This window comes from Pyrus communis, chromosome 15 (assembly GCF_041283825.1).
Source record: "Pyrus communis isolate YQ-2024b chromosome 15, ASM4128382v1, whole genome shotgun sequence".
In the NCBI taxonomy this organism is placed as follows: Eukaryota; Viridiplantae; Streptophyta; class Magnoliopsida; order Rosales; family Rosaceae; genus Pyrus; species Pyrus communis.
Window position 1 is genome coordinate 25,949,670 of NC_142579.1, and position 16,006 is coordinate 25,965,675.

General features: G+C 38.4%; 3 protein-coding genes across 3 annotated transcripts; 2 read left to right on the forward strand and 1 right to left on the reverse strand.

Moving 5' to 3' along the window:
- Positions 1-1,748: 1,748 nt before the first annotated feature.
- LOC137731853 (Chaperone DnaJ-domain superfamily protein) lies at positions 1,749-8,046 on the forward strand. The gene is made up of 8 exons (XM_068471099.2): positions 1,749-2,487; positions 3,282-6,729; positions 6,820-6,874; positions 7,008-7,090; positions 7,174-7,239; positions 7,332-7,421; positions 7,595-7,771; positions 7,873-8,046. Exons 1-8 carry the CDS (start codon positions 2,108-2,110, stop codon positions 7,906-7,908), a joined length of 4,335 nt encoding a protein of 1,444 aa, XP_068327200.2. The 5' UTR covers positions 1,749-2,107; the 3' UTR covers positions 7,909-8,046.
- Positions 8,047-9,150: 1,104 nt separating this feature from the next.
- On the forward strand, positions 9,151-11,699 carry LOC137708267 (pentatricopeptide repeat-containing protein At5g66500, mitochondrial). The gene has a single exon (XM_068447312.2). It carries the CDS (start codon positions 9,307-9,309, stop codon positions 10,912-10,914), a length of 1,608 nt encoding a protein of 535 aa, XP_068303413.2. The 5' UTR covers positions 9,151-9,306; the 3' UTR covers positions 10,915-11,699.
- Positions 10,915-12,209, reverse strand: LOC137708277 (putative aquaporin SIP2-1). Its single transcript, XM_068447323.2, has 3 exons — positions 11,768-12,209; positions 11,378-11,638; positions 10,915-11,270 (listed from the first exon to the last, which is right to left on the reverse strand). The coding sequence occupies exons 1-3, from the start codon at positions 12,050-12,052 to the stop codon at positions 11,106-11,108; spliced, it is 711 nt and encodes a 236-aa protein (XP_068303424.2). The 5' UTR covers positions 12,053-12,209; the 3' UTR covers positions 10,915-11,105.
- Positions 12,210-16,006: the final 3,797 nt, after the last annotated feature.

Genomic DNA, 16,006 nt, shown 5'->3' on the forward strand with positions numbered 1-16,006 from the left:
TTTTTGAGAAAGGGGTATGTAATACTTGAAAGATAAATATTTTTTATTTTTATTTATTTTTATTTTTTTATGTTTTGAATTAATATTTATGTGACAATGTGGTATGCATATACTAATTTTATAATATTTTTCTTTTATTTTTTTGTCGAATTATGTTTTTCATTTTCATCATTTATTGGTTTAAAATATATTTTATTTAATGGATAACGGGTCAGGTCATATTACCTATTAATTTTAACGGGTGGATTTCAAGTTGGGTCATATTGCCCATTTACTTTAATTGGTGTTACATGACACGATCTGTTAAGATATCAAATATGTCACAAACATGAAAAACACGACACTAATGTCAATACCAAGACAAATGCAACTTATTTTTTTATTTTTTGTTCAAAGACAAATGCAACTAGTTACTCACTTATAAATTGCCAAAGTTTCCCTCAAAGTTCATCAATTTTACAAACCCACCCCACAAAATAGTGAAATACTAGCAAACAAGGCGCCTTGTCATTCATTATTCTCTGTAGCAAGTCCTTCCCAAAGTGTTTATGCGGGAACCAGGTATCTGCTCATCGTACTCAAATTGGGACCCTTTTTGTGGACATTTTGATGCATTGAAATTGAACCTTATCTAAAAGATTGCAACCCAAATTGCCCATTCCCAGTTGCCCTTTTACTCATTTCATTTTTTTTAAAAATGATAAACATACACATTTTATAGCAGCTCGTCCATACTTGTGTTTAGTTATGTTCGTTGTTTTCGTTTGATTTATTCAACTAGATGACCATAAATAAAGAGAGATATGTAAGAAGTCAAAAGTCACACTGCATGTTAGTAATTTATTTATAATAATTATATCTATTTAGTAATACTTATAATATACTTATATCCATTTAGTAAGGGCTGGTTTAGAGTTCGTGTTTGGTAAATGAAAAAAAAATGTTTTTTTTCTTCTCAAAATCATGGGTTGAAAAAGACCAAAACAACATAAAACAGAAGCAGATCTACACAAACCTCTCAAAATTTTTTTTTTTTTCATTGAAGACGGGTGAACAGAACCAATTAATGAAATTTTCATATTAAAATCCTACCTCATCTTTGACACCCTTGTTTTTTTTTTTTTTTTTTTTCTTTTTTTGCTAAAAACACTTTTATCATTGTAGTTTACCAAATACTTACCTACTTCTTTTCATAGTTGTTTATTCTCATAGCATAGCATAAGTAGTTTTAAAAAAAACACAACAACCCCAAACTAGCCCTAATATTTATAATTAAATACAAAAAAAATAAACGAAGGAAGCACTTTTATGCATAAGTTAAAAGGTAATTTGCTGTTAAGTAAAATGTCTTAGATTCGATTTTTGTCAAATGTGAATTTGAATCACATTATTGTTAGCACATTGTGAGGCTTATCCACTCCCCCGCCCCTTAGTGTAAATAATATCGTTTATTAAAAAAAAGATTATTTGCTGTTGGTATATCAAGAAAGTTGTTACCTTGGACTTTTCGGAATGTTCACGTAACTTTTAACTGGAGTGTCAGTTTTTTAGCTGAACAATAAGAGCTCATTTGAAAGTACTTTGAATATTCCTGAAAGAGTTTTTGATAAAAATATTTTTTGAATCAATCCTTAGTTAAAATACAAATAAATCCTACAAAAATACTACTAAAATACTTTTTGAAAGAGTGTGCTTCTTGAATAAAGCATCCAGTATATACCATACGCACATGATATACGAAAATTCTCGTTCAGCAAATAACATGTTGTACTCAAAAGTTTCTAGTTGTCCACCATTTACCGGCTAAACCCCGTCACTTGTCCAAATCCATACAAATTGCCAAATCCGAAAAAAGGGAAAAAGGTGAAAGGAAAATTCGTCATGCAATTATACGAGTCCTTTTTGGTAATTTCAGACTTTCCTTTTAATTCCACTTTCGTCGCCCTGTGTCCGAGTTCTGAGTCCTGAGACTCTCTGCAAGCAGGAGGGACTCAGCGGCGGAGAGAGAAAAAAAAGTTAGAGAGAGAGAGAGAGCGAGCGAGAGGGAGGAAAACGAAACGCCTCGAAGCGCAAAACCCTAGAAACGCGAATTTTTCTTCTCTCTCTCATGGATAATTTATCACATTCTCGGCATCCAAACAGGTCTTCTTCCGCGAAAATGATGAACAATGGCGGCCTCTCAGCCAAGACGCTCTACGACGACGTTTACGGCGGTCCGCCGAAGTTCGGCCTCTCGTCCCTCTCGCCCCGCCTGGAGGACTACAGCGAGATTTTCGGGAGCTTCCACGCGTCACGCGCCTCGTCGATTCCGGTGCTGGACGTTCCCTCCGTCGACGAAAACGAGGTCTTCTTCGATGTGCGGAGCTCCGGCTTCGACTACAGCGAGGTCTTCGGCGGCTTTAACGGCCTGGATTTCGCCGTCGCGTACGACGACCTGGCTGATCAATCCCACGGCGGCGGCGGCGGCGATTCCTCCGACGAAGCCTGGTATGATCATGCATGTTTTTGTTAAATTCTCAGTCAAAATTTGTTTCCTCAGTAAATATGTTATTTTTATTTTTTACTGAAATGTGAATAGCATTTTGGGGAACATTTTTGAGCAATTTGGGGAAAAATCTATGTCTTTCTATTTTTTGTGAGTTTTGAGTGGGAACTGTAAACTTGGTGACCAAAACAAAACAAAGTCTTGTGGATTTAGGTATTGGGGTTGATTTAATGAGGTAATTAATAACATTTGATCTGGGTTTTTTCCGGGTTGGATAAGTAAGAAATAGTGACCGCGAGGAACTTGTAGCTGAAAGTGGTTAAGCGCGTTTACTCTTGCACCCGAGCTCTGTGTTCAAATCGGGCCTCCCGGAATATGGATTGTATAGAAAAAAGAAAGTAAGAAATAGTGTCCAAGGGGAGGTTATTTATTTGATAAAAGTTCGATTGAAGTAAAATTTTGACTTCTATGATTGTAGAAAGGCGAGATAAATGTGTTTACCCGGAGTTGGAGACTAACTTCTCTGTTAGGATCTGTGGGTTGTTTTGGTTGAAGGTTGTGACACAGCCCGTGTTCAACACCTCTCTTGATAAGCTTCTTGATCAATCTAATCATGTACTAATGTATCTGAGTGAATTTCTTTACACATGGAAGTATGAAAGAACAAGAAACATAATTGTTTTGTCTATCATTGCAATAGTAAATGAGGAATAAAAAGATTTTTTATTCTTAATTTGAAACATGCAATGCTATAATTTGATGTTAGAATATGTTTTTCTGGTTTCCTCATTCATAGGACTCCTGCAGAATCTGGTTCTCTGTCAGAAGGGTCGGATGATTGCGGAAAGAACCAATGCTCAAACGGAGATCCTTACCAGTCATTTGATGGCAGTACAGATTTCAGCATGGCATATCATACAGCTCATCAAACAGGCAGTAAAGATTCTCTGAATGGGATGACATATGTAACTCAGGCACATGTTGTTCCTGGATACACATTTGTGCTGGATGAAATCACTCCCTCCCAACAGACAGAACATGAGAATCCAATCTTTCAAGTAGCTGATGATAGCAAATTAAATATGAACTCCAATGTGGAAGTGGTGAATCAAAAGTATCTCAAAAAGACCATGTCACACCCCCCTAATGGTAGTTCTTCCGGACAGGCATTTGGAGACAACCTTAAACATGAAAGAGGACATGGTAGATATGGTTCTCATCATAGAAGGCCGTTTGTGACTGTATCAGACATAAGCCTTAGAACTCAGCCCTCTCAGTTGCCACCACCCTCTCGACCACCACCCATACTGGATGGAAGCAGTGGTGATTCTGGTAGATTGTCCTCAAATTCTAACTCGATTGCTTCTGATGGGACTACAGGTGATAGTTCACCCCGGTTCTTTGATGTCGAAGTGGATGCAAGTTCATCTGCAGCAATCTCTGCAGCTGCTATGAGAGAAGCAATGGAGAAAGCCAAAGTACAACTGAAAAGTGCAAAAGAGTTAATGCAGAGGAGGAAAGACGGGTTCCAAACCTGTACAACATCGGGTTCAAAGAAAGAAATGAAAGAGAAGGAAGGAATGGTGGGTAAAATTGTTGATGACTGCAATGGTGTGAAAGATGAGGGAGTGCAGGGCACTTCTGTACGAGAAGATGGTAGAATGAAATTTGTTGTTAAGAAGGAAAGGCGGAAATCTTCAAAGACGACCAGAGAAGTTCCAGAATTTTTAGAAGATGAAATATTATTAAATGTGGCTAAACATTTTGAACAAGAGAAGCATGGGAATGGGTCTTTCAAAATTGATGACGCTAATGAATGGCAGGAAGAAACACAATATTTTGAATTGGCGGCAATTGATGAGTCCAAGAAGGCTTTTGAGCAGGAAAACAAAGAGAAGATTTTGGTTCAGAGCAGAAAAAGTCACGAGAACAGGCATAAAGAAAAGGCAACCATGGAAGCATTAGAGCAGAAAGAAGAAATCGATAAGAAAGTAAGAGCAGTTATTGAAGAGGAACCAGAGAAGCAACCTCGTGGATGGGAGGAATGCAATGCAAGACCCAAAGCGTCTAAGGAGGCATGCAGTCGAAAAGAGCATGACAAAAAGGTGAAAGTGGCTGAAAAAATTCATGAGAACGGACAGCATGAGATGAGTTCTAGAATGGGGACTCTACCTGCAGAACCTGAGAAGCAAAGAGATGCTGAAAAATCAGAAAAGCATGACATTGTGCTGGAGGTTCAAGAGCAGGCCAGGAAGCAGAAGGTAAATGATAAAAGAATTAGAAGTGACAAAAGACTCAAGGAATCTCGCGGCACAAAAAGTTTTGAACAGAGACAACAAGAAGCTTTGAAGCAGGAAGAGAAGGAAATAAGGCTTAAAGAGGCATTTGAACAAGCAGAAAATGAGAAGAAACTGAAAAAGGTTCTTCAGCAGGAAGAAAATGAGATGAGGTTAAAGGAGGCTGCTCTTGAGCAGGTAGAAAATGAGAAAAGGCTGAAAAAGGCTCTTGAGTTGCGAGAGACTGAGAAGAAACTAAAAGAGGCTGCTGAACGGGAAAATAAGAAGAAACAGAAAGAGGCTGCTCAAATAGAAGAATATGAGAAGCGGATAAAAGAAGCTCTCGAGAGGGAAGAATATGAGAAGAGACAACAAGATGCCTGTGAAAGAAAGGAAGCTGAGCAAAGAATAAAAATGGCCCATGCTTGTGAGCAGCAATATGACATAAATGGATTAATGAAGGCTCGGGACAAAGAAGGAGCTGAGGGAAGATTAAATGAAACTTTTGGGCAAGTTAGAACTGAAAGCACGTTAGAAGAGGCTAATGAGTCAGAACAGACTGGGAAGACTGTTAAAGTTGCTGGTGACTGGGAAGAACTGAATGTCCTAAACACAGCAAATGAGGGGACAGAGAGGAATGAAAACGGTCAGACCTTGTACATGAAACAGGAGGATCTCAGGGTATCTGGTGATACATGTAACCAGGATTGTAATCAGAACTCTCAAGCGACTCGACTATCCAATAAGCATGATGAAAGCAGTGAAACAGTGGCAGCAACACAAGAAGTCCCTGCTCATGAAGGAAATGGAGAGAAAAGGACTGAACACAACAATAGTGATACACAGCCAGAAGTAGTACGAGTAAGTATGCTGATTGATTTGGAACTTAAAGCATCTGACGCATCTGCACACCATTTAGAAAATGGAGAGAACTGGTTCAGAAGGGAAGATGCCAGTGAGTCTCTTCCCGTAGATGACAGTGTCAAGAAAGCAAGTGAAGAAATTAGGGCTGAACCTAAAGCTAGCAAAGGGGAATTGGGGGCATTTGAAATCGACAATGTGCCGGTTGATGAAAAGCTCAAAGAATCTGGCATGGCCCAGCAAGGTACACAAGAAGGAAATAGCCAAGTTGCAGTGGAAGATGCCTATGAGTCGGTTCCTTTAGACATTCACATGAAGAAAGCCGGAGAACCTGGCAGTCGCTTTGGACCACCACGGGTTGAGCAATTTAATCAAATGGATTTTGATCATGAAGCTAAAAAGGACTTAAAGGAAGTTGAAGCTGCCTCAATCAGAGAAGAAAACAAGAAAGAATACTTGACACCTAAACTGGTGAGAGAGTTTGTTGAAAATAAAAGGAAAACAGCAGCAGCTCATCCAGCCATGACAGAATTAAACAGCCAGAAATCATCTGGGCAATTTAATGCAGGTCAGCCACCAGAGAGAAAAGAGAAGAGTCTTAAAGAGACCGTTAAAAATGGGGAAAAAGAAAATGAAAGATTGAAAAGAGAAAGAGAGCTTGAAAATGAGCGCCTTAGAAAGATAGAGGAAGAAAGAGAAAGGGAGAGAGAAAGAGAAAAAGATAGGATGGCTGTTGATAGAGCAACACTTGAAGCTCGTGAATGGCCGTTTTTGGATGCTCGTGATAGGACAGAATCAGCTGCTATTGAGAGAGCATCAGCTGAAGCTCGACAAAGAACAATGGCAGAGGCTCGTGAAAGACTGGAGAAGGCATGTGCAGAGGCCAGGGAGAAGTCATTAGCAGGGATGACAGCCATGGAGGCCAGGCTCAAGGCAGAGCGTGCTGCAGTAGAGAGAGCAACTGCAGAGGCTCGAGAGCGTGCTGCAGAAAAAGCAATGGCTGAAAGGGCTGTATATGAAGCAAGGGAGCGTGTGCAAAGATCTGTTTCTGATAAGTTCTATACTTCGTCTACAAATATTGGCTTAAGGCACTGCTCTTCATCGTCGGTGAGTATTTTTTTTTTCCTGCTGGATTTATCATCCTTTTAATTAATTCATATTGTCAAACAGCGATCTGAACTGGCTGGTAATTCATAGGATCTACCGGACAGCACTAGGGGATCAAGATATCCATATTCCTCAGTATATGGTGGTACGTGATTTTTAATGCTCCAATGGTTATTTAAGCAATCTTTCTTTAAACTTTTCATAGTTTCCATCAATATTTGAGTTATTGATTGGTTGGCTCTAAACTATTGTTCTTTTTTCAAAACTTTCTATTACAGAGAGATATGAGGTGGTGGAAGGTGAATCAGCCCAAAGGTGTAAAGCTAGGCTAGAGAGGCATGCTAGAACAGCTGAACGAGCGGTATGATTTTAAATCATTTATAATCTATGAGTGGTTTAGTCTTACCCGGCATTATAATTCCAAGCTTTATGGGACTGTTTCAGGCAAAAGCTCTTGCGGAGAAGAATACGCGCGATCTTCTTGCACAAAGAGAGCAAGCAGAGAGAAATGTAATTATTCTCTCTACATTAAATGAACTTTTATGACTTCGAATTGTTGTTTCATTTCTCGCTGATTGTCTCGGATCTAATTCTGTTTGCAGAGATTAGCCGAGACTCTGGATGCAGAAGTCAGGAGGTGGTCAAGTGGAAAAGAAGGCAACTTGCGTGCATTACTTTCAACTTTGCAATATGTAGGTGTTACTGATCTGCATACGTTTTGGCATTCATTCTTCATTGACTTCCTTGATCACTTGAGTTTAATTTAACAAAAATAGAACGTATCAGCGAATGAACCTGTTATCTTCAGTTGCATAGAGCTAGGCTCAATCAAGTGGTTAATTGACTAGACGTTTTTCATTGACAGATCCTTGGGGCTGATAGTGGTTGGCAGCCCGTTCCCTTGACAGAAGTCATAACAGCTGCAGCAGTAAAGAGAGCTTACCGGAAAGCCACTCTATGCGTTCATCCTGACAAATTACAACAACGGGGTGCAAGCATTCACCAGAAGTACATATGCGAGAAAGTTTTCGATCTTCTAAAGGTGCGTCAAGTGCAGTTGTCTGTTTGTGCCTTGAGTGATTTCTAGTTGTGCTTCTTCTTCTTCACTTGTTTGATTTTGTTCGTTGGTCTGGTTTAATACAGGAAGCTTGGAACAAATTCAACTCCGAAGAGCGGTAGCGCCGGCTTTTACGCATGCAGATATTATGTAATTTGATTTTTTTTTTTTTACCGCGAGTAATTATGTATCCTTGGCTCAAAAGAATAGTTGTTGGGTAAATTATAATTGAATGAAATATGGTGGTTGTATGTTCAAAATTTGGAAGACCAACGGGCACATTCTCTCTGAAGTAAAGGCATATGTAATAAATAAAAAGAAGGAGCATCTTAAATCTCCACCCGACCAAACTTAAAGACAAAAATTGAGTTATAAAAGCTAGAGAGGCTTACAGATGACTATTTTGCATGTGACAATCATGACGCCTCAATGATGTATAATTGCTGGAGTTTGACCCTTTTCTTGTTGATCTCTATTATTTTATACTGCTACTAATTATGATTGTATCTGTCTTTGCTTCTATACATTTGGTGGTTGTAAATTGTTAAATGTCTAGTGTACTGCCCATGTTCTCTTTTCTGCACTAGGGTTTAGGTCAATTTTACGTCATAAAAAATGCGTTGTCTCCCCGAGCATGAGTGTATTTTGAAATGTCAATATCAACTTTCATGTATTTTTAACTAAAAAAGGAAAGTACATGTTGTATGATGCTCGCATGTCAATGAGTCATGTGTCTCTTGCATTCAATCAATAAGAGTAATGTAGGGGAGACCATATTTTCTAGATGGTGATTCCCTCCACCTCCTTCCGTCTTTTCACAGTTTTTTTTTTTCCCCTTCTCTTTACTTTTTTCTTCTCTCTCCTTGCAAGATGAAATCCTGAGAATTCAAACAGGAGGGGAGGGAAAATCCTGAGCATTCAAACAAGAAGGGAGGGAAAAAAAAGGAGGGAGATAATCCTTGTTCATATTATTTTACCAACATTCATGAACAATGTGATGTGACAACTGACACATAACAAACATTCAATGACATGAACTTATTAATTTACGTGTCAAATACACATCACATGCAACATCATGTGGTAAAAAGTATGTGCCCTCTTTAGCATTTTCACGTAATTATTTTTTTCAAGACTATTTAGTTTTATGGTCTAGAGAAATTTCTCTTTGTAAGTAAGAGATTGTAAATTTAATTTTCATAAAGACGAATTCAAATAAAATTATTATGACTAGCTGTGAAACAGCCAAATTTTTCAAAAAGATGAATTCAAATAAAATTATTATGATTTTTCACTCAATATGAATAATCTCGTTAAGTTTATATTTTTTTCTAAGTTTGAATAACAATAAACAATTTGATGAGCCATGTGGATGCGGCGTCTCTTCCGGCTCTATATTTCCTTAATAACGCCGTATAAGACTTGGCTTCCATATCCTAACATGTTGGAGAAGGAAGCAAGCCGAGAGTGCCAGTGAGAGAGTATAACCTTAGATGTAAGACGTTCCCTCACCCCAATTGATGGCCGCCCTAACTCGTCCTATACGTTCCCTCCGCCTTCCCGCCAAATGCTATTTCAATGGTTTCCACACCCACCACCTGTTTGATGAAACGCCTCACAGAGATATCTACTCGCTCAACTCCCTGCTCGCCTCTTACACTCGCAACGGACAATTTTCCTCTACATGGGCTCTCTTCTGCCGCGTTCATCGCTTGAAATCCGACCTCAATGCCTACACTTTCACTCCGGTGCTTGGTGCCTGCAGGGCTCTTCCCCGCCCTGAACGTGGCAGGCAAGTCCATTGCCTGATGATCAAAAGTGGTTCCGAGTCAGGAACCGTGGCAAAGACTGCCGTCATGGACATGTACTCCAAATATGGGTTTTTGGAGGACTCTGTCAGAGCCTTTGAGGAGATGGAGTTCAAGGATGTTGTGACTTGGAACGCTTTGCTTTCGAGCTTTTTAAGGCATGGGCTTGCCCGAGAAGCGGTTGGTGTTTTTGAAGCAATGAGGAAGGAAAGAGTGGAGTTCAGCGAGTTCACTATGTGTTCTCTGCTTAAAGCTTGTGCCTTTTCCAAGGCATTTCGACAAGGCAAGCAGGTTCACGGGATGGTGGTTGTGATGGGCCGCGATATGGTGATTTTGGGCACTGCTTTGATTGATTTCTACTCTGCTGTTGGATGTATGAGTGAAGCCATGAAAGTGTTCTCGAGCTTGAATTGTCGAAAGGATGATGTCATCTTCAATTCTCTAGTTGCCGGGTGTGTTCGAAACAAGAAGTACGAAGAGGCATTGTCGATTATGTCCGCCATGAAACCGAATGTAATTGCACTTACTAGCGCTCTTGCTGCTTGCTCAGAGAATTCGAATTTGTGGATTGGGAAGCAGATACACTGCGTGGCAATGCGTCATGGGTTCATATCCGATACCCAAATGTGCAATATTTTGCTGGACATGTATGCAAAGTGTGGGAAAATTTTGAATGCTCGATCTTTGTTCAATGGAATTCGTAATAAAGATGTGGTTTCGTGGACAAGCATGATTGATGCATATGGAAGTCATGGGAATGGGGTTGAAGCTCTTGATATGTTCAACAAGATGGGGGAAGAAAGAACTGGAGTGTTGCCGAATTCGGTGACTTTTCTTGCTGTTCTCTCAGCTTGTGGGCACTCAGGGCTGGTGGAGCAAGGTCGAGAGTGTTTTAATTTGGCGATAGAGAAGCATGGTCTGGGCCTGGGTCCGGAGCACTATGTCTGCTTCATGGATATGTTAGGCCGTGCCGGTCAGATAGATGAAGTGTGGTGTGTGTTTGATGATATGGTTAAGCATGGCTTTAGGCCTACAGCAGCAGTCTGGTCAGCATTGTTGAATGCTTGTAGCCTTAATCTGGATGTTAAAAGGGGTGAGCTTGCTGCTAAGCATCTTCTGCAGTTAGAGCCCGATAAGCCCGGGAATTATGTTCTGATATCGAATTTTTATGCAACCATCGGAAGGTGGGATTCTGTAGATGAATTGAGGAGTGTAATGGAGACGAAAGGACTGGTTAAGGAAGTCGGAAGTAGCTGGGTTACTGATTCGCACTACCATGAACATGCCACCAGCCCTTACTGTTTGAGAAATCAAGACTAGTAAGAGAACATCTTTTGTTATGGATGCTAAGCTGGGGAAGGGCCGAACCCTCCATTTCATAGATTACAAATTCAAAGGCACAATGATTTCAAATACAGGAGAAACTTGCTTAATTCAACCATCGTCGATCTTCTCTAAATGTCGACAGGTTAGAACGTCCGTAAGACATGGAGAAATGCAGTGGAATTTCTTCATTCTGATTTAGCCTTGTTTTCTACCTTCTCCTCTTGGACTGGTGGAACGACAACCCTAAATGTCCATATTGCCAGCAGAGTGGCCTCTATCGGGGCAAGCCAGTAAACCATGATATGCTCCTTGGTAATATGGTCGCCGCGAGCATAAGCCCATCCCATCACCTGCCAAAGTCCATAAAGTTCAGGTTTAGTGGATTCAAGTTTCGTAAATTAAATCTCAGCAAGCTGAAACAGATTCACAGACGTGAAGAATCGTTGTAGGTACTTACAGAGGCTGGGCTCATGCAACCACCAGTCAGATCAGAGCCAAGAATATGAAGAGTTAACTTAGAAACACTGGAAATCCACGTCTTCCTGAAGAAACTCCCAGGGATTTTTCTGGCGAGTCCAAGCGAGATAGTAACAATTGCAAACGTCAGCAATCCTTCTGTAAGAGCACCTCGATGGATGTCAACGTTCAAACGAGGCCCCAGACCTATTTCGGGAAAGGTCGCAATTAAGAACCTAACCCCAGCAATAGAGCCAATAACCTGAAGAGAGGTAAAAGAAGATCATCGACTTTCCATCTATCCAAACAAAATTTTCTATCTAGATTCCGTTATTTTACTTAAAATTTTCTCTCTATCCAAACAAACCATCAACAAGTCAAAGGGGGTCACCTGAGCAGGGATTCTGGCAGCAACAGTGAAAAGAAAGCGCCTGAAACCCCCGGTAAACGCGCCGGTCAACACGGTCAAAGGATTGTAGGTGCCACCGTTGGTCACCTTACCCAGCAACGCAAAGAAAAACAGGTTCAAAATCGAAAGGGCGCACTTGATAATCTCCCCGCTGGGTCCGTGGCCAAACCCCAGAAAGCTAAACACGTAGATCTTAATCAGGACGCCCGACCATACCCACATGAACGAGATTACCAAATCCGACGCGAGCAAACCAATCCCCCCCATTTCTGCCGCGCAGCAATCTGAACCGTCGGTCGGTCAGCCGGGCCGGGCGGACGATGGTGGCCGAAACTGCCTTCCGAGAATTTGAAGGAAGACGACTGGTTTACTTCGACGGGAAATAAAAAATGAAAATCGTTGGAGGGACGACATTGACGCTTGTATTTTTGAAAGACGAGGTCAGAAGACCAGAATAACTTTCGCTGTTTTTTCTGTCGGATTGGAGATTCTTGGGCTTTTTTTCTGCTTATTTTACAAGCCCACCATAACGGGCTTTTTTTTAATTTTGGGCTGAAATCGAGAATTAAAAATAATAAACTGTTTTCGATATTATCTGAATGTGAGTAATCATGTATTCTTTAATCACGACCATAAAAATATTTCTGTAAGCCAATATTCCTACTTTCCTTTCTTTCTTGGGATTGGGATCTTTGTAGAAAGGCAGTTAATGCGTGCCGTTAATTTCCGATAAATTAAAGTAATTAATTTAGACAAAGACAATGTAAATAAATGGAGTCTGGCGAGATAATATGAGGAATCTAATGCTCCCTCCACTGAACGAGATTTAGAATCTTGGTGACGTGGACGAAGTTATGGTAAGTGGTAGAGAGACTATGGTTGCGTCACGTTTCAATATCTTAAACAAAAACTTTATTAAATGAGTTAATTAATTAATTTCTCCATTTCTCTTTCCTCTTCCCTACAAAATCTTCGTTGACATTTCATTGCATGCGTCAGCAAACTATAAAGCATGGAAACCCTAGATTTGCCTTGTCCTTTTTAACCAATGAAAAACTTTAGTACTTGCTAATAAGATTATTTTTAGCAAAAGTAATTGTAAATAAAAGTGGTTTACAGAGAAACAATCTTAAGCATGTTGTATTACGTGACTAGGTTGCATATCTAACCCGAAGAAAATATCAAATATTCAATTTGGATCCGCAAACCACTAAGGATTTTTCAATATAGGGTGGTAGTTGTTTCCACTTTAATCGGAGATAGTTTCAAATTTGACTCATTACATTAGAAAACTATATGTTATTTGTAAAACATATCTTTGTATAAATCTTATCGTATTGTCCCATTTGTCCAAACAAATACTAGTAACCTTATTGGAGGTAGGATGTCGTCACTAAAAAACTAGTAATTCTACTTTCAATTGGTAGAATAATTTTACATTCTTGTTCGGATTAATTTTATCTTAAATTAATGTTTTTCTTTTGCTTTTGGAATGGATTTAGGTTTACTTCCGTGCACTTTACTTTATCCGATTATATATTATTATCATTTATTTCGAGGGATCTAAAACTAGCGAAGGTTCTTTTGTCTGTTTCTAAATCGCTCAAATGATACAATAATATTTTATCCGTCACATCCAACTTCTTTTTTTTTTTTTGGGTTTACGATGCTTCAGAAAAAGGCCGGGTTTGATGAGTTTTTTATTAGAGTCCCATGCTGAAATTTATAAGATCGGTAGTTTGCCTCAAACTATAATTAAAGTTGAGTAGCTGGATTTGCACGTCTGGATCTTGACCGTTGCAATCCTGTTTCAAATATCGGTGCGCTCCATACGCTGTGTAATGTAAAAAAATTCATAAATAATAGGGAAATAAGGTGTTAGAGAAATTCAAACGTCCAAAAGCAATTGAGGAAAATCAAAATCCCTGAATGATTCGCAATTTCTCAATTCCCACTTAACAACCAGGTCATTCATTCTAAGAGCATTCCTAGTGAGGGGTTTTATATGAGACTGGAAAAATGGTGGATATGATCTATTTTAGAGTTCAAAGAAATCTTTGGAGCTTTATAAAAGAATCTCTCTCAATGAGGGGCAATTTCTTCCGAGCTCTATATAGGGCTATATTTATTTATTTATGTAGTAATTTGATTATGCAATGATTTTTTTTTGTGTTAACTTTACTTAAGTTGATTTTTGGACGTGCTATCTTTTTTGTTTTTGTTTTTTTTTGGTTTTATTAATCTTTCAACCTAAAAATGTTCAAATTGTGATGAAGTTAGATTTCATCACTTATGAATCATTCATTGGATTAGATTCTCTTATCTCAATCTCATCTATTGAAAGATACAAACTCCCACTTCGCCCTCTGAAATAATTTGATTTTCACGTATAGCACAACAATTTACCTAGCACCAATTGGTAAATTAGTATTAGACAATTTTGAATCAAATTTATTTGAAAATTTCACCCATCAATGCCCATGAACGTTAAATCAATTTGAAAGTTTTAATTCTTATGAAATTTAAAACAATCATTAATTTGCCAAATTGCAAAAAAAAAAAAATGTAAGAAAAAAGAATTATAAAAAAGGGAATAAAATGAGAGTATAAGTGTATTCACAAGTAGAGAGATAGTGATATAATTTTGCTCACGTAGGTTACTACTTTTTCTGTGGGACCGACTGTTTTTTGGGGCGAGATATAGCCCAATTGTATGCTATCCAAAAAAGGAAGTTGATAGCCTTAGTGGTGGATCTAGCCCCACTGGGGATGAAATTTCTCGCTACATCAAAATGATAGTTGATAGCTAATGTGACAATTTGACATTTTGTATAATATTTTCCTCCAACCGATATGTTAAATAATAATGTTATTTAATAAACTTTTTATCTTTTTGTGGAGTCCAATGATTAAGGGAACCAATCAAATATTTAAAAAACATAACAACATTTATTATATATTATATTAATCTATCAAAATATCATTTAATAAATTTGACAACTGCTATCAAATTTGACAGTAAAAGGCTTTGCCTTCAAATGACTCAGCGCCATCTAAGAAATTGAAGGCTCGGTTGGAGAGAGCTTGCTGCCATTTTTCATTGTTGTATGCCTACGTAGAAATTTTGACATCTCATTTGGAGATACACTAAGACTTAAAATGTAGTAGCTTTATGGAGGATAAAAGACCCATTAAGGATGCTCTAACTCTTCCTCAAGCTAAATGTTTTGACCCTGACCCCGCCAACGTTCCAACCGCCAGCAAACACGCCCTATCGAAATATAACAGCAGAAGAAACGTCACCGTACCGAGATTAACACAACTAAAACATGAGCGCTTATTGGGAAGCTTGAAAATCCATTCTACCCTTGACCTAAATCGTATATCGGCGGTCTGCTTGCCCACAAATTAAAATAACGCTTTGGACTTTTATGTCTTAACATTAAGAAAACCCTACGGGCTACTGCCAACGCAGCACTCAATTTTGATTTAATTTAATTAATACATGACCAAAACAAATGAAAAATTGCACAAATGGACCTGAACTTTCCCAGTTTTGAGAAATTGCGATATAAATGAAATGTTTTTACAAGAACACCCAAATATCATGTTTTGCCACTATTTGTCACTTATACTTCTCATAATATCTTAGAGCATCCCCAATGACGGCTCTATATGAGGTTAGAAAAGTGGTTGATATAGGCCAATTTAGAGGTCCTATGAATCTTTGGGACTCTAAAAAAGAATCTCTCTGTGCTAGCCCATTGTGAGACTAAACACACAATCTCTTCTTTAGTGTAGATAATATTGTTTGTTAAAAATAATCTCTCCCGATGAGGGGTTATATATTTTTTGGGCTCTATATGGGGCTATATATTTATTTCTGTAGTAATTTGATAACGCAATAAATTTTATTTTTGTCTTAACATTTATTGAGTTGATTTTTGGACGTGTTATCTTAAATCTTTTTATAAACTTTTCAATACTAAAAAGTTCAAATTTTGACAAAATTAGATTTCATCACTTATGTGTGTGTTATCTTAAATTTCATCACTTTTTATGAATTTTTTTAACCTAGAAAATTGAATACAAAGCACAACATTTTTTTCTTTATCAATAACACAAAGTACAATATTTTTGGATAAGCATAAACACAAACAAACTACAACATTAAGAAAGGCAACAAACTACATTAAAACAAATACATCATAATCAAATCTC